This window comes from Dipodomys spectabilis, unplaced genomic scaffold, assembly GCF_019054845.1.
Source record: "Dipodomys spectabilis isolate Male_0828 unplaced genomic scaffold, ASM1905484v1 ptg000069l, whole genome shotgun sequence".
NCBI classification, from domain to species: domain Eukaryota; kingdom Metazoa; phylum Chordata; class Mammalia; order Rodentia; family Heteromyidae; genus Dipodomys; species Dipodomys spectabilis.
The window spans coordinates 9,602,342-9,627,702 of NW_024870746.1; the positions used below are offsets into that span (position 1 = coordinate 9,602,342).

General features: G+C 45.5%; 1 protein-coding gene across 4 annotated transcripts in view; it reads right to left on the minus strand.

The window, feature by feature from the left end:
* Gabpb2 (GA binding protein transcription factor subunit beta 2) overlaps positions 1–23,105 on the minus strand; it is a 39,704-nt gene extending 16,599 nt beyond the window's left edge. Inside the window, exons 1-4 of one of the 4 annotated variants that reach the window (XM_042682136.1) lie at positions 22,753–23,105; positions 10,416–10,555; positions 5,654–5,821; positions 4,474–4,668 (exon numbers count right to left, since the gene is read on the minus strand). In XM_042682136.1, the coding sequence (XP_042538070.1) occupies positions 4,474–4,668; positions 5,654–5,821; positions 10,416–10,523 (471 nt within the window). In that variant the 5' untranslated portion in view covers positions 10,524–10,555; positions 22,753–23,105. Of the gene's footprint in view, positions 1–4,473; positions 4,669–5,653; positions 5,822–10,415; positions 10,556–22,750 lie in introns of all 4 variants that reach the window. The other 3 variants (XM_042682137.1, XM_042682139.1, XM_042682138.1) reach the window with 3 other exon arrangements.
* Positions 23,106–25,361: the final 2,256 nt, after the last annotated feature.

Genomic DNA, 25,361 nt, shown 5'->3' on the forward strand with positions numbered 1-25,361 from the left:
GCTGAGGCAGGAGCTCAAGGCAAGTGCTCTACCACTTGAGCCACAAGTGCCACTTCCCATTTTCTGGTGGTTAATTGGATATATGATCTCATGGACTTCCCTGCCCTGGCTGGCTTTGAATTCCAATCCTCAGATCTCAGCCTCCTGAGTGACCAGGATTATAAGCGTGAGCTGCCAGTGCCCTGAGAGCAGTATCCTGTCTTAAAAAAAAGAATAGAGGCTGGGAAGGTGGCTCAGTGGTACAGTGCTTGCCTTGCATGCATGAGGCCTTGGGTTTGATTCCTCAGCACCACATAAGCAGAAAAAGCCGGAAGTGGTGCTGTAGCTCAAATTGTAGAGCGCTAGCCTTGAGATGGAGCTAAGGGACAGTGCCAGGCCCAGAGTTCAGGCCTCACGACCACCACCAACAACAAAAGAACAATAAACAAACAAAACCCCATTATTACATATCCAAAAAGAAACGTAAAATTGTATCATTTGTAGGAGAGCAGATGAAACTGGAGATCACCATGTTGAATCAAGGTAAGACAAGTTCAAAGGCCAAATATTACATGTTTTCACTCAGTTGTGGAATTTAGACTTAGAAGATTATTATTATATATATATGCATATATATACATGTAAATATATGTGTGCATATATTTATTTGTGCTTTATATATACATTTATATTATACATAATGTAACTGTATGGGATGGCTTGGAGGGGTAGTGGAAGATAGGAAGAGAATGATAAGAGATGAACTGTTGAAATACATCATGTCTCTTATGAAGATGACATAAGGAAACTCACTGAAAGCTACTGAACAATGAGGGAGCTGGGAGGATGGGGAAAGAGATAGCAAAAGATGAAGTTAAATTTAGTAAATTATATGTAAATTACCATGGTAAAACCTCTTTGAATGATATATCCAAACAAATGATATATCCAAAAAATCACAGAAACTAAAACAGGCTCTATTGGGGGGAAGGTAGCAGATGGAGGAAAGAAGGACCAATAGAGAGGACAAAGGAGGGTGAATATAGCAAAGTACTGTGTATGCATGCATGGAAATAGAACAGCACCTGATCAAATTGAAGACGGGAACCAGGAGAGATAAAGGAAAGAGATGGATAAGGGAAAGAGATGAGTTTGATTGGTGTACATTGCTGGTATGTATGGAAGTGTGACAATGAATCCTGCCTTGTACAATTAATATATGCTAATAAAAATATTTTGAGGGGGGAGGATTGGGTGGGAGGGCGGGGGGAGGCTAGGAAGGGATGGGAAGGGGAAACAAAGGAGGAGGCTACAATGCTTGATAAGAAATGTACTCATTATCTTGCCCATCTAATTATAACCCCTCTGTACAGTATTTTCACAATAAAAAATAAATAAAAATTTTTTAAAAATCCAAAAAAAAAGTATTTTGAGGGGGGCTGGGAAGGTGGCTCAGTGGTAGAGCGCTTGCCTTGCATGCCTGAGGCCCTGGGTTCGATTTCTCAGCACCACATAAGCAGAAAAAAAAAAGCCGGAAGTGGTGCTGTGGCTCAAATGGTAGAGCACTAGCCTTGAGCTGAAGAGCTGAGGGACAGCGCCCAGACCCAGAGTTCAGGCCCCACGACCGGACCCAAAAAAAAGTCTGAACTGGAGGTATGGCTCAAGTGGTAAAGCACCAGCCTTGAGTGAAAATGGTAAGCAAGAATGTTCAGCCCTGAGTTCAAGCCCCAGCATCAGAATACATACACAAAAACTAGTCAGTAGATGGGTGCCAGAGGCTCATGCCTATAATCCTAGCTATTCCAGAGGCTGAGATCTAAGGATCATAGTTCAAAGCCAGCCTGGGCAAGGAAAGTCTGTGAGACTCTTATCTCCAATTAACTACCAGAAAACCAGACGTGGCAAAGTGGCTCAACCAAAAAACCAAAAGTGGCAAAGTGGCTCAACTGGTAGAGCACTCGCCTTGAGCTGATGAGCTCAGGGACAACATCCAGTCCCATAGTTCAAGCCCCATGACCAATAAAACAAAACAAAACAAAATTTAGTCAGTAAAAGTATTTTGAAAACAACCAAAAAAAAAAAAAACCCAACAAAAAGAAGCTTCTATTAGATTCTTAATACCTGTATAATAATTCAGGGCCCAGTCTAACTCTCAAGCCTTAGCATTTGCTGTTCCTTCTTTGGCCATTCATTGGTTATATAATTATTTATTCTTTCTTAACATTTCATATTTCTTCATACCTCTATGTCTTTCATTTGCCTTTTTTTTTTTTTTTGTCAGTCGTGGGGCTTGAACTCTGGGCCTGGGCGCTGTCCCTCAGCTCTTCAGCTCAAGGTGAGCGCTCTACCACTTGAGCCACAGCGCCACTTCCGGTTTTCTGGTGGTTTATTGGAGATAGGAGTCTCACGGTCATTCCTGCCCGGGCTGGCTTTGAATCGCGATCCTCAGATCTCAGCCTCCTGAATAGCTAGGATTACAGGCGTGAGCCACCAGCGCCCGGCTTCATTTGCCTTTTCTAGCCTAGAATATAATTCTCTTACTTCTATCTACTTGTTCAAAACACTGTTTGAATTATACATATACTTTAATCCTTTTAAGCATCATTAATATTCCTTTGTGATCCCCTAATTTTTGCTAGATAGTATATGGTACACTAATGCTTTGTCAGTTGACCTGATGTGATCATTCCAAAGGCAAGGCCATATATCCTACCAATTTTTGTATGCGGGCTGGAGTTTTGGCTCAAGTAATAGAGTTCCTCCTTAGCAAGTGATAAACCATAAATCCAAAACCCTAGTACCTCAAGGGAAAAAGTTCTGTATCCTCTGTCCAATTGTTCTATGATATACAAATGCTGGCTTAAGAAATTAATGAGCCGGGACTGATGGCTCACACCTATATTCCTAGTTACGCAGGACGCTGAGATCTGAGGATCGTGGTTAAAATCCAGCCCGGGCAAGAAAATCCATAAGACTCTTATCTTCAATTAACCACCAGAAAACTGGAAGTGGCTCTGTGGCTCAAGTGGTAGAGTGCTCGCTTTTTGCTGAAGAGCTCAAGGACAGCACCCAGGCCCAGAGTTCAAGCCCCATGACCAACCAAAAAAAAAAAAAAAAATTAATGGAAAAGGGTTGGAGGCCTGCTCAAGTGGTAGAACAATACTTGCCAGCAAGCATTAGCCCAAGTTTAAAGCCTTTCTCAAAAAATAGGAAAATGAATGAATAAAAATCATCATAACTGGGGGGGGGGAGAGAAAGATTGGGGGGGGCAGGGGGCGGATGAGAACAGATGGGAAAGGGAAAGAAAGGAGGCTACAATGCTTGATAAGAAATGTACTCATTATCTTGCCCATGTAATTGTAACCCCTCTGTTCAGCATTTTCACAATAAAAAAAAGGAAAAAAATCATCATAACTAGTTTTAATTCTGAGATGACTTTATCACCCAATATGCTTTAGAGCTAAATACCATCTCAGTTGGTATACATTCAGAAAATATAAAACTTTTTTTTTTTTTTTTGGTGCCAGTCCTGGAGCTTGAACACAGTGCCTGGGTGCTGTCCCTGAGCTTTCTTTTGCTCAAGGCTAGCACTCTGCCATTTGAACCACATCTCTACTTCTGGCTTTTTGGTGGTTAACTAGAGATGAGTTTCAGACTTTCCTGACCAGGCTGGCTTCAAACCATGATCCTCAGATCTTAGCCCCTGAGTAGCTAGGAATACAAGCATGAGCCACCAGCGCCTGGCTTATAAAATGTGTTTTAATGTTGTTCTAAGTCAAGTTTCATTAGAGAAAGGGAATATTTCATGAAAGCACATTCTAAAGTAAAATAAAGGTGTTTGTTTTGGCAGAACTGGGGTTGAAACCCAAGACCTTACACTTGCTAAGCAGGTGCTCTACCACTTGAGCCACTGCCTCCACACTAATACTGATCGTAAAAAAACAAACAAAAAAAACCTGACTGTCTATTTTTAAGCAAAAAGTGATTTTTCAATCAGGCAACCTTCAGAACAGGAAGAGGTTCAGAGAGCTCTCCTCTGCAATGGGGGCACCGAAAATTTCCACATTCTTCTTTAACCACCTTCAAGGCTTTTTATTCTTCTTAAATGCATACTTATAACCAGGCATCCCAGTACTGGGAAGGCTGAAGCAGGAGTACTTGGAGTCTAATGCTAGCTTGGATTATCTAGTGAGACTCTACTTCAGAAAAATAAATAAATTTAGGGGCTGGGAAGGTGGCTCAGTGGTAGAGCGCTAGCCTTGAGCTGAAGAGCTGAGGGACAGCACCCAAGCCGAGTTCAGGCCTCACAACCAGACCAAAAAAAAAGAAAAATAAATTTAATAAAAAATAAAAGTACTAATAGCAAGGAGCTATGATATTAAGACACATTGGTAAGATGTGGAAAATTCAGTTTTAATTCAACTTCCACCAAAAAAAAAGTCTTTATACTTAATTTGAAGTATACTTTGGGGAGTATAAAAAAGAGAACTATACCTGGAGGATGACCAAAATCTCAGCATTGTTTTTCTCCAGCGCTATGTCAAAGGCAGATTTATCAAACTTGCTGAAAGCATGGACATCAGCTCCATATTTGATAAGTAACTCTACAACATCTCGGTGGTGATGCTCTGTAGCCCAATGTAAAGCTGTCATCTTCAGCATGTCCTTGGCATTCACATCTGCACCATTCTGTCATAGAAAAGCAACATTTCAATAGACACTGGTTACCACAGCACAGGTGCGAAATCCTATCACTAGATACAGAAGACTTCCATAGAGATCACACATACTTAAATTTAGATCACATTTACAAAACAGCAAAGAGAAAAACATTTCTCAAGTTCTCCTAAATGCTGATAAACATTATGCTTTCAATGAGTGGGTCTTCTAAGGACATTACTGGGAAATTATAGCAGATGGGAGAGGAAGGGGGAAAGAACAGATTTTTGTTGTAATTATTTTCAGAGCTGAGTGCCAAAAAAAAGTAGGCATAAGCACAGAAAACCTGCAGAAAAGGAATGAAGAAAAAAATCAACAAAATCTATTTAGCCCTTTAAAAAATTAGAAAACAGGGCTGGGAAGGTGGCTCAGTGGTAGAGTGCTTGCCTTGCATGCCTGAGGCCCTGGGTTCGATTCCTCAGCACCACATAAGCAAAAAGGAAAATATTGGAAGTGGCGCTGTGGCTCAAGTGGTAGAGTGCTAGCCTTGAGCTGAAGAGCTGAGGGACAGCGCCCAGGCCCAGAGATCAGGCCCCACGACTGGACCAAAAAAAAAAAAAAAAATTAGAAAACAAAGGTCATAGCCATGACAACCATAAAAAAAGAGGTAGAACTCAATACTATAAGTCATCGATACCTAATCTTTCCCAGCCCATTTTCCTACTGCTATTTAAAAAAAAAAAAAAAAAAAAACCAGGAGGGGGCTGGGAAGGTGGCTCAGTGGTAGAGTGCTTGCCTTGCATGCATGAGGCCTTCGATTTGATTCTCTCAGCACCATATAAGCAGAAAAAGCCGGAAGTGGCGCTGTGGCTCAAGTGGTAGAGTGCTAGCCTTGAACTGAAGAGCTGAGGGACAGCACCCAGGCCCAGAGTTCAGGCCCCACAACCGACCAAAAAAAAAAGGGGTGGGGTGGTATCTTTCCTATAACATATCTCTGCCATTATTCTTGCTTTACCCTAACAAGCAGTTCCACGATGTGTGCATGTCCATCAGCGGCAGCCATATGCAGAGGAGTCCTATCCACTTTGGTCCTGGCATCCCTGCTAACACCTGCACGAAGGAGCACTTCTGCTGTGGAATAATGACCATACTGGGCTGCAAGGTGGAGGGGTGATGTTCCAAGCTGTAAGGAAATAATACTCATTGAATATTTATTATGTGCAGAGTTCTAGATCATTGCTGGATATGCAGCAGCAAGGTGAATCCTATGGTTCCTGTTCATGGAGACACAATCTGGGCAAATAAGATTAAAGGAGCCAGTGGCTCCTGCCTATAATCCTATCTACTAAGGGGGCTGACATCTGAGGATCACGGTTCAAAGCCAGCCCGGGAAGGAATGTCCCTGAGACTCTTATCTCTAATAAACCACCAGAAAACCGGAAGTGGTACTGTGGCTCAAGTGGTAGAGTGCTCACCTTGAGCTGAAAAGCTGAGGAACAGCGCCCAGACCCAGAGTTCAAGCCCCACGACCAAAAAAAAAAAAATTAAAATAGTAATGGACAGATAAATCCCTCATGTGCATGAAGCCCCAGGCGCCATTCCTTAGTACCATATCAACAGAAAAGCTAACCTTGAGCAAAAGGAGCTCAGGGTCTGAGTTCAAGCCCCAGAACTGGCAAAAAAAAAAAAAAAAAGATTTTAAGCATGGTTATTTTAGAAAGTGTTTTTTTTTTTTTTTTTTTTTTTTATAAAAAAGGGTTATTAGGGGCTGGGAAGATGGCTCAGTGGTAGAGCGCTTGCCTTGCATGCCTGAGGCCCTGGGTTCGATTCCTCAGCACCACATAAGCAAAAAGAAAAAAGCCGGAAGTGGTTCTGTGGCTCAAGTGGTAGAGCGCTAGCCTTGCTGAAGAGCTGAGGGACAGTGCCCAGGCCCAGAGTTCAGGCCCCACAACCGGACCCCCCCCCCCCCGCCAAAAAAAAGGGTTATTAAAAAAAAGATTCTAGCCAGGCACTGGAGGCTGAGATCAAGGTTCAAAGCCTGCCTGGGCAGGAAAGGCCATATGGGACTCATCTCCAATTAACCACCTGAAAACTGGAAGTGGTGCTATGGCTCAAAGTGGTAGAGCATTAACTTTGAACAAAAAGCTCAGGGGTAATGAGTGCCCAGGCCCCAAGTTTAAGCCCCACAACTGACCAAAAAAAGGAGGAAAAGAGAGAGAGAGAGAGAGATTCTAAAGCTGGATATAGTGACAAACATCTGTCATCACAGGAGGCTAAAGCAGGAAGATCATAATTTGTAGGTCAGTGTGGGCTACATGATTAAGATGATGTCAGGTGGTGTGGTTGATGTAAGGGCTTCCTCTGGGGCTCCCGCTGGCTGTGACACTGGCAGGCACCCAGCCCCCTCATAATGGACTATGGTGGGAGCACAGCTGCAAAGGTCTTCTAGGCCAAGTCTACTCGCAGTTTCACCTGCACCAGTCTGGTTTCTTCAGAGGTGTGAGGTGAGCTAGCAGGAGCTTCGAATTTCATTCTAGCCTCCCCTACACAGTCTGGAAGTCTGAACCCAGTTGTCCTTGGTCGGCTAATGTCAGATGGGCCATCAAAAGCCCACTCAGGACAACTGGTGGATCTGAGTCCTCTGTTGGCCTGGGATGCTTGCCTGAGCCCTAGTTCCCAGGAATCAAAAGTAACCCAGAAGAGCCGGGCACTGGTAGCTCAGCCTGTAATCCTAGCTATTCAGGAGGCTGAGATCTGAGGATCACGGTTCAAAGCCAGCCCGAGCAGGAAACTCCATGAGACTCTTATCTCCAATAAACCACTAGAAAACCGGAAGTGGCACTGTGGCTCAAGCAGTGGAGTGCTTGCCTTGAGCTGAAGAGTGCAGGGACAGCGCCCAAGCCCAGAGTTCAAGCCCTACGACTGACAAAAAAAAAAAGTGACCCAGGAAAGGAGACAATGTATTTTTATTTTGAGTGTGTTGTAGGGCTTGAACTCAGGGCCTAGGCACTTCCCTAAGCTTTTTGTTCAAGACTAACACTATCAATTTGAGCCACAGTTCCACTTTCGGCTTTTTTGGTGGTTAACTGGAGGTACGACCCTCATGGACTTTCCTGCCCTGACTAGCTTTGAATCTTAATCCTCAGATCTCAGCCTCCTGAGTAGCTAGGATTACAGGCAGGAGCCAACCAGCACCTGTCAACAATTAGTATTTCTAATGGAGACCTGGGTTTCCACGCAGGTCTTGATCTCTGTGAGGGCATCCCAATGAGGTATATAAATTCTCATGGCTGCAGCCTTTTGCCATTGGTCTGCCTCTTAAGGTCCTTGGGTTAAGGGAGTAACGTTCTACTCAGCCTAAAGTTAGTAAATACATAGATGCCTTTTGTTGTTGTTTTTGGTCATGGGGCTTGAACTCTGGGCCTGGGCCCTGTCCCTCAGCTTTTCAGCTCAAGACTAGCGCTCTACCACTTGAGCACAGCGCCACTTCCATAGATGCCTTCTTATTTCTAGTAGTGACTGGAGGCCCTGAAAATGCACAATCAGTAGATGAAAACTTAAAATCCTATACATTAACCTGAAGTTAATAAAGGGTTAAGAAGCCTCACCTTTTCCCATTCACCTCAGTGGCAACCAAATATCCCAAACTTAGTTTTAAATCAATGATCAGAGTTGGGCATAAGTGCTCATGGCTGTAATTCTAGCTACTAAGGAGGCTGAGATCTGAGGAACACAGTTCAAAGGCAGCCTGGACAGGAAAGTCCTTGAGAATCATCTTCAGTTAATAACAGAAAAAACTGGAAGTAGCACTGTGGCTCAAGTGATAGAGAGCTTGCCTTGAGCATAATGAGCCCAGAGTTCAAGCCCCGGAACCAGAAAACAATGATCAGCATAAAAATATTTGCTGAGGGCTGGGAAGGTGGCTCAGTGGTAGAGCGCTTGCTTTGCATGCTCGAGGACCTGGGTTCGATTTATCAGCACCACATAAGCAAAAAGAAAAAAGCCGGAATTGGTGCTGTGGCTCAAGTGGTAGAGTGCTAGCCTTGAGCTGAAGAGCTGAGGGACAGTGCCCAGGCCCAGAGTTCAGGCCCCACGACCGGACCCAAAAAAAAAAAAATTTGCTGAAGGGCTGGGAAGTTGGCTCAGTGGTAGAGCGCTTGCCTTGCATGCCTGAGGTCCTGGGTTCGATTCCTCAGCACCACATAAACAAAAAGAAAAAAGCTGGAAGTGGTGCTGTGGCTCAAGTGGTAGAGCACTAGCCTTGAGCTGAAGAGCTGAGGGACAGCGCCCAGGTCCAGAGTTCAGGCCCCACGACCGGACCCAAAAAAAAAAAAAAATTTACTGAATTCACATAAAAAAAAAAAGGATTTGAAAAGAAAAGAAAAGGAAAGGAAAGGGTAAAGAAAAGAACATTCTGAGTCAGGGGTAAAGACAGACTCCAATGATCCTCAGGAAAAGACTGGTTACTGGAAGTTATGTGGAATTCAGGGTGAAAATTGCCTGGAATAGAAGTTTGTTGCTACAGTAAAGCAGAGCAAAAAAAAAAAAAAAAAAATGATGAGATGAAGAGGCACCAAAAATTTAGAAATTGTGTTCTGACAGCAGTTAAGTTTGTATGCCATCTCTGCAACCCTTGTAAAAGTTATCCATCAGCATTCGTTCTGCACACATATCTGTCTCTTTCCTTATTTTGCTCTTTAATCTGTTCACTTTAGACTCAGCCTCCATGCCTGACCGAATTTAATTCATATTGCTTCCTAAAGGTTTATTTATAGAAATGCTCATCTCATAGATTTCTTTCAACTGTTTTTGCTAAGAAGTTGTGCCTTCAGCCGGGCGCTGGTGGCTCATGCCTATAATCTTAGCTACTCAGGAGGCTGAGATCTGAGGATCACGGTTCAAAGCCAGCCTGAAAAGGAAAGACTGTGAGACTCTTATCTCCAGTAAACCACCAGAAAAAAACCGGAAGTGGCACTGTAGCTCAAGTGGTAGAGCGCTCGCCTTGAGCTGAAGAGTTGAGTGAGGGACAGCGCCCAGGCCCAGAGTTCAAGCCCCACAACCGACCAAAAAAAAGAAGTTGTGCCTTCTTTTTTTTGTCAGACATATAGCTTGAACTCTGGGCCTGGGTGCTGTCCCTAAGCTCTTCAGCTTAAGGTGAGCACTCTTCCACTTGAGCCACTTCCAGTTTTCAGGTGGTTAATTGGAGATAAGAGTCTCAAAGACTTTCCTTCTCAGGCTGGCTTTGAACTGTGATCCTCAGATCTCAGCCTCCTGAATAGCTAAGACGTGAGCCACTGGTACCAGGCAGAACCTGTGCCTTCTGAAGTTATTCATTAATTACCTCCACAATAGAGTTCATTTGATCATTAACATTATTAACATCTTTGTTAAAATGACAAAATCCATGAACTTCACAAAAACCATTTTTTTTTTGGGCGGGGGGAGAAGAGGTGGAAAAGGGAGGTAGAAACTTCCCTCCCTTTTCCTTATTTATGCAGCACTTTTTTGCAGTGCGTGCTGGTGCTGGCGTGCTTGAATTCAGTGCCTGAACACTGTCACTGAGCTTTTTCCACTCAAGGCAGGAACTCTACTACTTTGAGCCACAGCCCCAATTCTACGTTTTCACTGGTTAATTGGAGATAAAAGTGAAGGAGGGCCTTAGTTTAAGCCCTAGTACCAGCACAAAAAGAGAAAAAGAGAGAAAAAGAAAAGAAGAGACAAAGGATGGTAAAGGCACATTTTTGGAAACAATTAAGAGACATTTCTGCTAATCTTACCCAGTCTGTGGTGAATGGGGCACCGTTTGCCATCAATGTTCTTACTTCGTCATCTTGGCCTTTTCTTGCTGCTTCTAACAACCTCTTCCCCAAGTCCACCAAAGACATCTTTATGCATAGGAACAAAAGGTTTTGGGTGGCTAAAATTCAAAAAAAAGGAAATAAGCCTATAAAATGTTTCTAGAAGACTTCTTATAAAAAATGCATGTGTGCATGATACATCTCAAGTAGACTGTCTTGGGTCCAGGAAAGTGGCTGAGTGGTAGACTGCTTACCTAGCATGCAAGAAGCCCTGGGTTCGATTTGTCAGTACCACATAAACAGAAAAAGCCAGAAGTGGCGCTGTGGCTCAAGTGGTAGAGTGATAGCCTTGAGCAAACAAAGCTAAGGGACAGTACCCAGGCCCTGAGTCCAAGACTCAGGACTGGCAGGCACGCAGGCACAGACACACACACACACACACACACACACACACACACACACACACACACACACACACACACACACACACACACACACACACACACACACACACACACACACACACACACACACACACACACACACACACACACACACACACACACACACACACACACACACACACACACACACACACACACCAAGCAGACTGTCGGTAGTCCCTTCTTTTTTGTCAGTCATGGGGCTTGAACTCTGGGCTTGGGCGCTGTCCCTGTGCTCTTTAGCTCAAGGTGAGCACTCTACCGCTTGAGCCACAGCGCCACTTCCAGTTTTCGAGTGGTTTATTTGAGATAAGAGTCTCATGGACTTTCCTGACTGGGCTGGCTTTGAACCACGATCTTCAGATCCCAGCCTTCTGAGTAGCTAGGATTACAAACATGAGCCACCAGCGCCTGGTAGTAGTCCCTTCTTTTCTATCTCAACTAATACAAACCAGATATTTGGGCAAAGTTTTGGACTCTAAACAATAGTTCCCTCACTTTTAATCTCTAGACCAATACTACACACACACACACACACACACACACACACACACACACACACACACGACACCACAGTACAACCTTCCTAATATTTGGGCAAAGTTTTGGACTCTAAACAATAGTTCCCTCACTTTTAATCTCTAGACCAATACTACACACACACACACACACACACACACACACACACACACACACACACACACACACACACACACACACACACACACACGACACCACAGTACAACCTTCCTAATATAAAGAATCCATAAAACAGGGGCTGGGAAGGTGGCTCAGTGGTAGAGTGCTTGCCTTGCATGCATGAGGCCCTGGGTTCGATTCCTCAGCACCACATAAGCAAAAAGAAAAGAGCCGGAAGTGGTGCTGTGGCTCAAGTAGTAGAGCGCTAGCCTTGAGCTGAAGAGCTGAGGGACAGCGCCCAGGCTCAGAGTTCAGCCCCCAAGACGGGACCCAAAAAAAAAAAAGAATCCATAAAACAGAATTTCATTCCATTGAAATGACTCATGGTAGAATAGGAGTTTAGAAAACACACTGCAGGAGGCTGGGAAGATGGCTCAGTGGTAGAGCTCTTGCCTTGCATGCAGGAGGCCCTGGGTTCGATTCCTCAGCACCACATTAACAAAATGAAAAAAGCCGGAAGTGGCACTATGGCTCTTGAGCTGAAGAGCTGAGGGACAGTGCCCAGGCCCAGAGTTCAGGCCCCACAACCGACCCCCCCCCCCCCCAAAAAAAAAGAAAAAGAAAACACATTGCAGGGCTGGGAAGGTGGCGCAATGGTAGAGTGCTTGCCTTGCATGCATGAGGCCCTGGGTTAGATTCCTCAGCACTACATAAGCAGAAAAAGCCAGAAGTGGCACTCTGGCTCAAGTGGTAGAGCGCTAGCCTTGAGCTAGAGAGCTGAGGGACAGTACCCAGGCCCAGAGTACAGCCCCATGACCAAGAAAAAACAAAACAAAACAAAAAGCACACACTGCAGGGCCGGGAATGTGGCTTTGTGGTAGAATGCTTGCCTAGCATGCATGAAGCCCTGAGTTTGATTCCTCAGTTCCACATAAATAGAAAAAGCCAGAAATGGGCTGGGAAGGTGGCTCAGTAGTAGAGCGCTTGCCTTGCATGCATGAGGCCCCGGGTTCAATTCCTCAGCACCAAATAAACAGAAAAAGCCAGAAGTGGCAATGTGGCTCAAGTGGTAGAGTGCTAGCCTTGAGCTGAAGAACTGAAGGACAGAGCCTAGGCCCAGAGTTCAGGCCCCATGACCGGACACCCCCGCCCCCCCCCAAAAAAAGAAAAGAAAAAGCCAGAAGTGTTGTTACAGCTCAAGTGGTAGAGTGCTAGCTTTGAACTGAACTGCTCAGGGACAGCGCCCAGGTCCCAAGTTCAAGCCCCACGAGTGACCAAAAAAAAACAAAAAACAAACCAAACCCCAGAGTGCAAAGTAATAAAACATTCATCCTAGTTCCAAGCAGGATGCAAAAAGGATGCCCATGCTGAAGCTTTTACTTGAAAATTATTAGATTCCTTGGGCCTGGGCTCTGTCCCTGAGCTTTCGTGTTCAAGGCTAGCATTCTACCAACTGAGCCATACATAACTCTACTTCTGGCTTTTTTAGTGTTTAATTGTAAATGAGGGTCTCATGGACTACCCAGGCTGGCTTCAAACTTGATCCTCAGATCTCAGCCTTCTGAGTAGCTAGAATTAAGGCATAAACCATGGGAGCCTAGCTTCTTTTTCCCCTCCTGTTCCAGGGATCCAACCAGGGCCTCTCATTTGTTAGGTAAACGCTCTCTGAGGTATACTTTTGCCCCTCATTTTTCTTTCTGGAGGTGTATAGGTCTTTAGATGCCACAATGGAATAGGATACATCAAAGGCTCTAAATTTTTATCTATTTATCTTTTTTTTTTTTTTTTTTGGGTCATGAGGCCTGAACTCTGGGCCTGGGTGCTGTCCCTCAGCAATTCGGCTCAAGGCTAGTGCTCTACCACTTGAGCCACAACACCACTACTAGGTTTTTCTGCTTATGTGGTGCTGAGGAATCGAACCCAGGGCCTCATGCATGCAAGGCAAGCATTCTACCACTGAGCCACCTTCCAGCTCCTATCTTTTTTTTTTTAAATATAACTGTGATATAATGATATAATAAGGGCCAAAATGTATAGAGGGGAAATTCCTAGTAGTTAAATACTCATCTGCTTAAGCTAGCAGTTAAAATCTGGTTCATGGACCAATTCAGTCTTTCAGGGATCCATAGGCCAAAACATTATCTGCCTTTTTCACTGTTAGGATTGCTTGTGTTTTAGCAGAAATCAAGTTGTGAAACAAACTTATTGTATTTTTTTTCTTTTTTTTCCATTTTTGGAAATGTTTTTATTTACTTGTCTTCTATTTATTTTTCTACTTATGTTTTTATTTTATTTTTTTTTATTGTGCAAATACTGTACAGAGGGGTTACAATTACATGGGCAAGATAATGAGTACATTTCTTATCAAGCATTGTAGCCTCCTCCTTTATTTCCCCTTCCCATCCCTTCCCATCCTCCCCCCTGCCCTCCACTTATTGTATTCTTTACTGGCATGTTCTCTGAGAAAGAGGGGCTGGGAGGCCAATTCTACTTCAGAATATCCTGGACGCAATAGTAAACATTACTAACTTTATTGATTTTTTTTGGGGGGGGGGGGGTTGGGGGGTTGTGAGCCTGAACTCTGGGCCTGGGCGCTGTCCCTCAGCTCTTCAGCACAAGGCTAGCGCTCTACCACTTGAGACACAGCGCCACTTCTGGCTTTTTTTTTTTCTGCTTATGTGGTGCTGAGGAATCGAACCCAGGGCCTTATGCATGCAAAGCAAGCGCTCTACCACTGAACCACCTTCCCAGCTCTTTATTAAATTAACATCCAAATGAGTGTTTTTAATTCCTGCAACAGAAAGGGAAATAACATATAACGCACTTCTGCATGCCGAAATACAACAGGTTTCTTGGGAAACAGGATTGTGCAATTAAGTTGCAAACTGAAGTAACTGCTTTTATTACTTAGCACCATTAGTATTTTTTTATTTTATTTTTATTTATTCAATGTTGTTGGTCGTGGGGCTTGAACTCTGGGCTTGGATGCTCTCCCTGCACTCTTTAGCTCAAGGCGAGCTCTCTACCACTTGAGTCACTTCTGGTTTTCTAGTGGTTTATTGGAGATAAGAGTCTCGTGGATTTTTCTCAGCCTCCTGAGTAGCTAGGATTACAGGCATGAGCCACTGGCACCAGGTCATTAGTATTATTTTTAATGCTGGTCCTGGGGCTAGAAGTCACTGTACCTGAGCTTTTGTGCTGTAGACTAGAGCTCTATCACTTGAGCCACAGCTCCTCTTCTGGATCTTTTGGTGCTTACTTGGAGATAGAGTCTCACAGGTTTTCCTGCCTGGGCTGGCTTCAAACTGTGAACCTTAGATCTCAGCCTCCTAAGTAGCTAGAATTACAGGTGTGCACCAATGGTACCCGGCTATAACACCATTTTTATATGAAAGAATGACTAACAGAGGTGGGCACTCAGGAGATGGAAGCCGGAGGATCAAGAGTTTGAGGCTGGTCTGGGCTACATAGAAAGAACCATTTTTACTTTCTTTAAAAAAAAGAGCTGGGTGCTAGTGGCTGATACCTATAATCCTAGCTACTCAGGAGGTTGAGATCTGAGGATCACAGTTCAAAGCCAGCCCCAGCAGGAAAGTCCGTGAGACTCTTATCTCCAATTAACCACCAGAAAACTGGAAGTGACACTGTGGCTCAAGTGGCAGAGCACTTGCCTTGAGCTGAAGAGCTGAGGGACAGTGCCCAGGCCCAGAGTTCAAGCCCTACCACCGATAAAAAAAAAAAAAGAAAAAGAAAAGAGAAAACAAGAAAAGAAACTAAGAAACTGAGATCTGAGGCTCCCAGTTCAAAGCCAGGCAGGAAAGTATGAGATGGTGCCCACACTCTGAGTTCAAGCCTCAGTAACAGCCAAAAAAAAAACAAAAACAAAAACAAAAAACATACTCCTGTGGGAAACTAAGATCTGGAGGACAGTGGTTTGAAGCCAATACATGCAGAAAGGTTCACTCAAGCTATGGGTTGAGGGGGAAGCTGAACTCTGTGGCATGTGCCTGTGATCTCAGAAACAATGGGAAGCCTAAAGTAGAAAAAATTTCGGTTTAAGCCCATTTCCAGGTAGGAAATATAAACCTATCTCAAATACAGTCAGGAAAAAACAGGGACTAGAGATTGTGGTTCAAGTAGTAGAATGCCAGCCCTGAGCAACAACAAGGCCCTGAGTCTAAACCTCAGTACTGCCCAAAACAAAAAGACACCAAACCCAGTGCAGCAGCTCATATCTGTAATCCCAACTACCCAGAAGGTAGAAATCAGGACTTCAAGGGCAGCTCAGGCAAAGAGTTAGTGAGACCCTCACCTCTTTCAGTCTTTGAGACTACCTATCTCTACAAATAAGCAGTACCTATGATTCTAGCTACAACTACATGGGAAGCATATGTAGGAGGAGCATGAGCTGAGGCTAGCTCGTAAAATACAAGACACATCTGAAAAATATAGTGAAAAAAGGCTGGGAGTATGACTCAAGAGGTAGAGCACCCGCCTAGCAAGCACAAAGCTCTGAGTTCAAACTGCTCAATTCCCAAAATGTTTTTTATAAAACTTGAATCTACCATCATGAGCTTGATAGCTTACTACTAAAGACTTTTGACAGAATTAGTGGTGATAGTAATGTGATTTTTGATACTGTACAATGATGAAATGAAATGAATCAGCATTTGGAATTACACAATTTTGTAAGCCAACGCTTTTCCAAAGACCAATATTTGATGACAGACAAGTGCTTTAGAGTACAGAGTAAGAAAGTTCATTGATATGATTTCCAATTTCTCATTTCAACTAATTTTTTATTCCCTTTTTATTTTGTCTTTTTTTAGTAGCATAAATAAGTTATACAAGGGAGGGTCATATTACATGTCCATATATACATATAATGTCCCCTGAGCATACTTACCCTCCTTTCATCCTCGCTTCCCTCTTGTAACTAACTTTTAAGAAAAATCTAGCACAGGGGCTGGGAAGGTGGCTCAGTGGTAGAGCGCTTGCCTTGCATGCCTGAGGCCCTGGGTTCGATTCCTCAGCACCACATAAGCAAAAGAAAAAAGCGGAAGTGGCGCTGTGGCTCAAGTGGTAGAGTGCTAGCCTTGAGCTGAAGAGCTGAGGGACAGGGCCCAGGCCCAGAGTTCAGGCCCCATGACCGGACTCCCCCCCCCCAAAAAAAAAAAAAAGAAAGAAAAATCTAGCACAGAATATAGTCCAGTACTGGGAAGGTGGCTCAGTGGTAGAGTGCTTGCCTTTCATGCATGAGGCCCTGGGTTAGATTTCTCAGCACCACTAAACAGAAAAAGCACTGTGGCTCAAGTGGTAGAGCACTAGCCTTGAGCTGGAGAACTGAGGGACAGCACCCAGGCCCAGAGGTCAGGCCCCACAACCAAATGTAGTCCAGTGGTAGAGTGCTTATCTTGCATGCAGGGCCCTGGGTTTGATTGCTAGCACCATAAATAAAAAGACCATTTTTCAAGTTTTGATGCAGCATCAAAGCAAACCTACAATTATCTGACAAAGGTATTAAAGAGCTGGGTGTGGTAGCAAATGCCTGTAATTTCAGTGTTTGGGAGATGGAGGCAAGGAAGACAGAGGCCAACCTGGGCCATTTGGCAAGAATGTCCAATGTGGATGAGTACTGTTCTACTCTGCCATTCCTTCTGCACCAGAATGGAATGAGTTTTCTAAAACCATGACTATCACAGAGTTTAGACATCAAGCAATTAAATGAGCTGAAGATGGTCAAGTGATTCATTTGCATAGGAACTGATACACAAACCTGAGTGCCTACTCTGTACTCTGTACATGTATGATAATTGACATTTCATGTAGGATCATTTTGATAATTAAGAAAATTGTCTTAAAACAACAAAAAAAAAACAGCTGAATATAACTGTGGATGCCTGTAATTCTTGCAACCTAGGATCAAGACTTCCAGGGCAGGGCTGGGAAGTTGCCTCAGTGGTAGAGCACTTGCCTTGTATGCCTGAGGCCCTGGGTTCGATTCCTCAGCACCACATAAGAAAAAAACTGGAAGTGATGCTGTGGCTCAAGTGGTAGAGCGCTAACCTTGAGCTGAAGAGCTGAGGGACAGCGCCCAGGCCCAGAGTTCAGGCCCCACAACCGGACCCAAAAAAAAAAAAAAAGACTTCCAGGGCAGTCAGGCAACAGTGGCTTATGCCTGTAATCCCAGCAATTAAGAAGGCTAATATCTGAGGATCTCAGTTCAAGGGCAGCCCAAACAGAAATGTCTGTGATACTCTTATTTCTAAAATAAACTACAAATGCCAGGCGCTGGTGGCTCACGCCTGTAATCCTAGCTACTCAGGAGGCTGAGATCTGAGGATCGTGGCGCTGTAGCTCAAGTGGTAGAGCGCTCGCCTTGAGCAAGAGCTGAGGGACAGCGCCCAGGCCCAGAGTTCAAGCCCCACGACCACAAAAAAATAAATAAATAAAATAAAATAAACTACAAAAACAAAAACAAAAAAGCTAGAAGTAGAGCTGTGGCTAAAGTGGTAGAACTCGTCTTTTTTTTGGGGGGGGGGAGGGGTCCAGTCGTGGGGCCTGAACTCTGGGTGCTGTCCCTCAGCTCAAGGCTAGCACTCTACCACTTGAGGCACAGCACCACTTCTGGCTTTTTTCTTTTTGCTTATATGGTGCTGAGGAATCGAATCCAGGGCCTCATGCATGCTAGGTAAGCGCTCTACCACTGAGCTACCTTCCCAGCCTAGAACTCTAGTCTTGAGCTTCAACAGAACTCAAGGACAGTGCTCAGGCCCTGAGTTCAAACCGCAGGACCAACACACAAATAAAGAAGCCGGGCAGTGGTGGCTCATGCCTGTAATCCTAGCTACTCAGGAGGCTGAGATCTGAGGATCACAGTTAAAAGCCAGCCTGGGCAGGAAAATCTATGAGACTCTTATCTCCAGTGGCGCTGTGGCTTAAGGGGTAGAGCACTTGCCTTGAGCAGAAGAGCTGAGGAATAGCACCCAAGCCCCCAGAGGCGGCATATTTGGGGGTGGGGGGGATGGAGACAGAGAGAGTTCATATTTAGATCGAGACAGAGAGAGGTCATATTTAGATCAGTTGCTATTTAGTGGTAGTGATATCTGACTTACAAATAGTATCTTTTAGGGCTGGGAAGGTGGCTCAGTGGTAGAGCGCTTGCCTTGCATGCATGAGACCCTGGGTTCCATTCCTCAGCACCACACAAGCAAAAAGAAAAAAGCCGGAAGTGGCGCTGTGGCTCAAGTGGTACAGCACTAGCCTTGAGCTGAAGAGCTGAGGGACAGCACCCAGGCCCAGAGTTCAGGCCCCACGACCGGACCCCCAAATAGTATCTTTTAGCTGGGTACCCATAGCTCACACCTATAATCTTACTACTACTCAGGAGGCTAAGATCTGAGGATCACAGGTCAAAGCCAACCTGGGCAGGAAAGTCTATAAGACTTTTTTCTTTTTTTTTTGGTCAGTCATTGGGCTTGAACAGGGCCTGGGCCCTGTCCCTCAGCTCTTCAGCTCAAGGTGAGCACTCTACCACTTGAGCCACAATGCCACTTCTGGTTTTCAGGTGGTTAAATGTAGATAAGTGTCTCACAGATTTTCCTGCTTGGGCTGGCTTTGAACTGCGATCCTCAGGTCTCAGCCTCCTGAGTTGCTAGGATTATAGGTATGAGCCATTGGCACCTGCCTAGGAGACTCTTATCCCCAATTAATCACAGAAAAAGCCAGAAGTGGTGCTGTGGCTCAAAGTGGTAGAGCACCAGACTTAAGCAAAAGGAGTGCAGAGTCAGTGTCCAGGCCCAGAGTGTAAGCCCTAGGACTGGGGAGGGAGGAGATCATTTTCTTTCAGGCCCAAGACTGGGACTCAAACTGAGTACCTGCTGCCACATTTATTCATTGGCTAGCAGTCTACCAACTGATCCATGCCTCTAACCCCATACATACGAGTTTTAAAAAGCACTATCGCCAGGCACTGGTGGCTCACGTCTGCAATTCTAGCTACTCAGGAGGCTGAGATCTGAGGATCATGGTTCAAAGCCAGCCTGGGCAGGAAAGTGCAGGTGACTCTTATCTCCAATTAATCACCAGAAAACTGGAAGTGGCACTGTGGCTCCAGTGGTAGAGTGCTCGCCTTGAGCTGAAGAGCTAAGGGACAGCACCCAGACCCAGAGTTCAAGATCCACCACCACCAACAACAAAAAGCACTATCTATATGAAGGCAACTCTTAATCTCTTTTGCTTCTCTTAAATGCTGAACTACAAGTTTGTGCCACAAAACTCATCTGCAATCTCATTCTTTAAGCCATGAAAAAGACTTTTTTTTTCCCTTTGTATTACTAGGATTTGAACTCAGGGCCTTGTGCTTTCTAGACAGGAACTCTACCCCACCTGAGCCAACCCTTTTTGATTTAGTTGCTTTTCAAGTAGGCTCTCACATTTCTTCCCGTGGACAGCTTGGACTGTGATCCTCTTATTTTATACCACCCTCACAGGTGAGGATTACAAATGAACACCACCACACCCTGCTTGGCCTCAAATCATTCTTCTGATCTCTACCTCCCAAGCAGCTAAGATTAAAAGCATAAACCATTGTGCCCAGCTGGGAAGCCTATTTCTTATTATACAGAGATATAATTAAACTTTGAAGTTAGAATGTAAATAGGCCCTATGTCCATCACCCTGGTATAAAAGAGAATCTTAGAAATGTGTTCTTTTCTTGCTCTTTCCCAAGTTACTGGGTAACTGTTTTTTGTTGGTCGTGGGGCTTGAACTCTAGGCCTCGGAGCTGTCCCTAAGCTTTTGTGCTCAAAGCTAGCACTCCATCACTTTAGGACGTGGGCCACTTCCAGTTTTCTAGTAGTTAACTGGGAGATAAGAGTCTCATGGGTTTTCCTGTCTGGGCTGGCTTCAAATCTCAGCCTCCTAAGTAGCTAGAATTACAGATGTGAGCCACCAGTGCCCTCCAAGTAATGGGGTTGTTTTTTTGTCTTTTTGTTTAGTGTGTGTGTGTGTGTGTGTGTGTGTGTGTGCTGGTATTGGGGCTTGAACTGAGGGCTTAGGGCTCTGAGTGCTTTTTCACTCACTTGTGCCATTTGGCTTGTTTTTTCCCTGATTAACTGAAGATAAGAATGGTGAAGATTTGTCTGCCCAGGCTGGCCTTGAACCTTGGATTGTCAGATCTCAGTCTTCTAACTAAGATTATAGGTATGAACTACTGGCCACTGGCTAAGTTACTCTGGATTTAACCTGAAGTACCTATCTGAAGTAAAAGTAAAATGTATTTTTAAGTAATAATGTTGGGGGCAGTGGGACTCTCCCAGTCATTCTCCCAGTACCCTATGTCAAGAGAAAAATCTAGACAATTTTACTAACAAATAGAAAACATTTTCCTTTAGTGGATTTACTTTCACTTCTATCAAATAAGAAAACAAGGGACTGTGAAGGTGGCTCAGTGGTAGAGTGCTTGCCTCGCATGCATGAGGCCCTGGATTCAATTCCTCAGCACCACATAAGCAGAAAAAGCCGGAAGTAGCACTGTGGCTCAAATGGTAGAGCGCTAGCCTTGAACTGAAGAGCTGAGGGACATGGCCCAGGCTGAGTTGAAAGCCCATGACCAACAAAACAAAAAATAAAAAATAAATAAAATAAAACCTGGGCCAGGAATGTGGCTTAGTGGTAGAGTACTTGCCTAACCTGCATGAAAGGTTCAATTCCTCAGTACCACATAAACAGAAAAAGCTGAAGGTGGTGCTATGGTAGCCCTGACCACAGAGGCGCTCAGGGACAGAGCCCAGGCCCTGAGTTCAAACCCCAGGACTAGCGAAAATAAATAAATAAATAAATAAAACCACCTGGTGTAATGTGTAGCATTCTCCCCTCTCTCTGTCCTCCCCTACCCATTCTGATGATTGAGTCAAGGGCCTCAGGAAAGCACTACAAGCTACCACTGAAGCTATCTATACCCCTAGCCCTGCCTCATAGGCCCTGTGAATAAAATAACAAAGCACAAAGCACCCATTCCACCTCCCTAATAAAAACACAAGAACTTCCAGTGTGTTTTAATATCTATGAAGTATTTGAGCCAACACAGCACTCTATTGTCAAAGAGTAATTACTTTTGTTTACATAATAACTTGGAGTAAGATAGTTGTCTTTATCAAAAACACGTTGGAAAATGGTGTTAAAGATCATCTCTCAGGCTGGGAAGGTGGCTCAGTGGTAGAGTGCTTGCCTTGCATGCATGAGGCCCTGGGTTCGATTCCTCAGCACCACATAAGCAGAAAAAGCCAGAAATGATGCTATGGGTCGAGTGGTAAAGCACTAGCCTTGAGCTGAAGAGCTGAGGGACAGTGCAGTGCCCAGGCCCAGAGTTGAGGCCCCATGACTGGCCAAAAAAAAGCTCATCTCTCCTGGTCTAGGGTGGATCAAATGGTACCATGAAAATATGGTTACAGATCATCAAAAAATTGTTCAAGGTAGACTGCAGAATGTCCTTTTCAATAGATGGTGAGACAGACGGAAGACAGTAGAAAAGAACCTTTATGGGACGAGGGAGAAGAACAGAGTGATGGCTCAAGGAAATCTGTAAGAATAGGAGAAAATGAGAGAGGGAAACAATTGCAGAATCCATGGAAACGACTTTTTTTTTTTTTTTTTTGCAGCTGTGTAAGTTCCCACTGGGCGGCCAGATGCACAAACACTGTGCAAGCACGGAGGGTGGGGCCAGGATGGCTCGGGTTCAGATTACAGAGCTGGCTAAATGCTCAAATGATTCCTGAAACCAGAGCGTAAGGGGTCTCCGCCTGCGCCTCTATCACAAACCCCCTCACTGCTTCACACCTAGATTTTCGTAGCAAAAGAGGAGGGTCAGTGTATGCATCCGGGAGCACTCACGTGGGAGCCCCCGCAGCCCCCACCCACCCCGCCCGTCCCGCCTGGCCCTGCTCCGCGCCGCCCTCTAGTGGTCACCTCCGTGTCCTTGCGCTTCCCTTGGTCCAGCTCCCCAGCCCCAGGTCTTGCACCCACCCCCTACCTCACCTCCTTCCAGTCCCCTCCCCTTCCTCTCCACAGCATCCCCTTCCTCCTCTCCCTCCCCCCGAGGGGTGGGGGGGTGTCGGCAGGTCGGGCCCCCACAAGTCCGGGGCCGGGCTGGGGAGCGGTCCTTGCCCCGGCCGGTCCATTCCGCCCCTGGCCTCCCGCCCTCCCGACTCCACGCATCTCTTCTTCCCCCTCACCTCCTCGTCCGGGACGCTGCCAGCTTCGCTGTCACCGAGCCCGCCAGTTTGGTCCTGTTTCTCCCTCTAGTTAAGACTCCCTGTCAGTGACGGCTGCTTTTTGTTTTTTTGGCTTTTTTTCATATATGCATATTTTGGGGGCCTCCCCCCCCCCCGCGTGGAGAAATGGAGGCATCAAAATGGCGGCCCCGGAAGTGGAGGCGCAGCCAATGCCTCGGCGGAAGAATCTGTGGAAGGGAACTGCAGAGAAGGCTCACGTTTCGCTTGGAAGGGGACTGACGAAGCACCCTCGAGGCTCATTTCTTATCTACTTGAGGCCGCCTAAGCCCCGGGGAAAGAGCGCGAGGGTCGCCTCTGGATGGGACTATTTGCTGTGGCGGAGGGTTATTGGTTACGCGCTAACGTGAATGTAGATCCGGCAGGGGACGGGCCGCGGTGGGGATTTTGGCGCCAAGAGCCTGGGAACCTCCACGGAAGATCCACCCGGGCTCTTTCGAGCTTTCTCTCGGCCGGCTCTCCCCGGGGGAGCGGGGAGGGGAGGGCTGACTGAGGGGGAACACCTTCTTTGTCTCAAACTTGGGGATACTATTCGGGACATCCCTGGCTTTGCGAGTGAGGCAGGCTGTGCGGCCTGAGGGAACACACTTCCTTGTACAGCCTCCATAGAAGCACCCTGCAGCAAGCTGTCGGGGACTCCCGAGAGCTGCCTGTCCTTCTGGGCCCTGCAAGACGATGGCCCATGGGTTCAAAGTTCTTTGTCACTTCACCTACTACATGGTCGATCCTCATCTCCATAAGTCAGCAAAGGACCCGTCATTTACCTTTTCTGCTTCCAGAATGTACATATCTATGTAGACATAGATTTGATTGTTCAGGGTGGACATTAGGAAATACTACGTCTCCCCTTCTAAGTTCTGTTCTCTCTTTTTTTGGGGGGGGGGGGTCGGTCATGGGGTTTGAACTCAGGGCCTGAGCTCTTTGCTCAAGGCTAGCACTGTACTACTTAGCCACAGTTCCACTTCTGGTTTTCTGGTGCACGCGGCTCCATGACAGTTTTTGTTTTGTTTTTTGTCAGTCATGGGTCTTGAACTCTAGGCCTGGGTACTGTTCCTCAGCTCTTCAGCTCAAGGTTAGTTAGAGCTCCTGAGCCACAGCACCACTTCTGCTTTTTCTGTTGATGTGGTGCTGAGGAATGGAACCCCAGGGCCTCATGCATTTGAGGCAAGCACTCTACCACTGAGCCACCTTCCCAGCCCCTCTATGAGACTTTAATCTCCAACTAGCCATCTCAAGGCCAGACATGGGAACTGTGGCTTAAAATGGTAGTTAGCGCGCTGGGCGCTGGTGGCTCACGCCTGTAATCCTAGCTACTCAGGAGGCTGAGATCTGAGGATCGCGGTTCAAAGCCAGCCCGGGCAGGAGAGACCTTGAGACTCCTATCTCCAATAAACCAACAGAAAACCGGAAGTGACGCTGTAGCTCAAGTGGTAGAGCACTCGCCTTGAGCTGAAGAGCTGAGGGACAGCGCCCAGGCTCAGAGTTCAAGCCCCACGACCGACAAAAAAAAAAAAAGGTAGCTAGCTACTCTTGACTAAAAGCTCAAGGACAGTGCCCAGGCCCAGTTCAATCCCAACTGACAAAAAAAGAAAAAAGTATACTTTCCATATGGGTTATGTTCTCTCATTCCTGTGAATATTCTATTGTCTGGCTGTGCCTTTCATGTAGTAGGAAAAATATTTTTTCATTTGCTTTTTTTTTTTTTTTTGGCAGTCATCGGATTGAATTCTGGGCCTGGGTGCTGTCCTTCAGCTCTTCAGCTCAAGGTTAGAGCTCTAGCACTTGAGCCACAGAATCGAACCCAGGGTTTCATGCTAGGCAAGCACTCTACCACTGAGGCACCTTCCCAGCCCTGAAAACAACTACTTGTAAGTTCCAAATAGTCTTTTGGAATGAGGTGAGAAATATGCAGGTAGCCAGGGCCCGGTGGTGCATGACTTTAATCCTAGCTACTCAGGAGGCTGAGGTCTGAGGATTGCAGTGCAAAGCCAGCCTGGGCAGGAAACTCCATGAAGCTCTTATTTCCAATAAATTTATTTTAAATAAATCCAGAAAACTAGAAGTGGCATTGTGGCTCAAGTGGTAGAGCACTAGCCTTTAGCTGAAGAACTGAGGGACAGTGCCCAGGCCCAGAGTTCAAGCCCCACAACTGACGAAAGAAAGAAAGAAAGAAGAAAGGAAGGAAAGAAAGAAAGGAAGGAAGGAAGGAAGGACAGAAGAAAGGAAAGAAAGAGATCAAGAAAGAAAGAAGCACATAACATTTGATCAAATTAGTTTCTTAGGCACCTAAGAAAATTACTACTTGAGGGGCTGAGAATGTGGCTCAGTGGTAGAATGCTTGCCTTGCATGCATGAGGCCCTGGGTTCGATTCCTCAGCACCACATTAGCAGAAAAAGCTGAAAGTGGCACTGTGGCTCACATGGTAGAGTGCTAGCCTTGAGCTGAAGAGCTGAGGGACAGCGTTCAGGCCCCAAGGATGGACCAAAAAAAATGAAAGAAAGAAAATTACTACTTGAAACCTGTTGGTACTATAAGCAAGCAGAATTTTCTA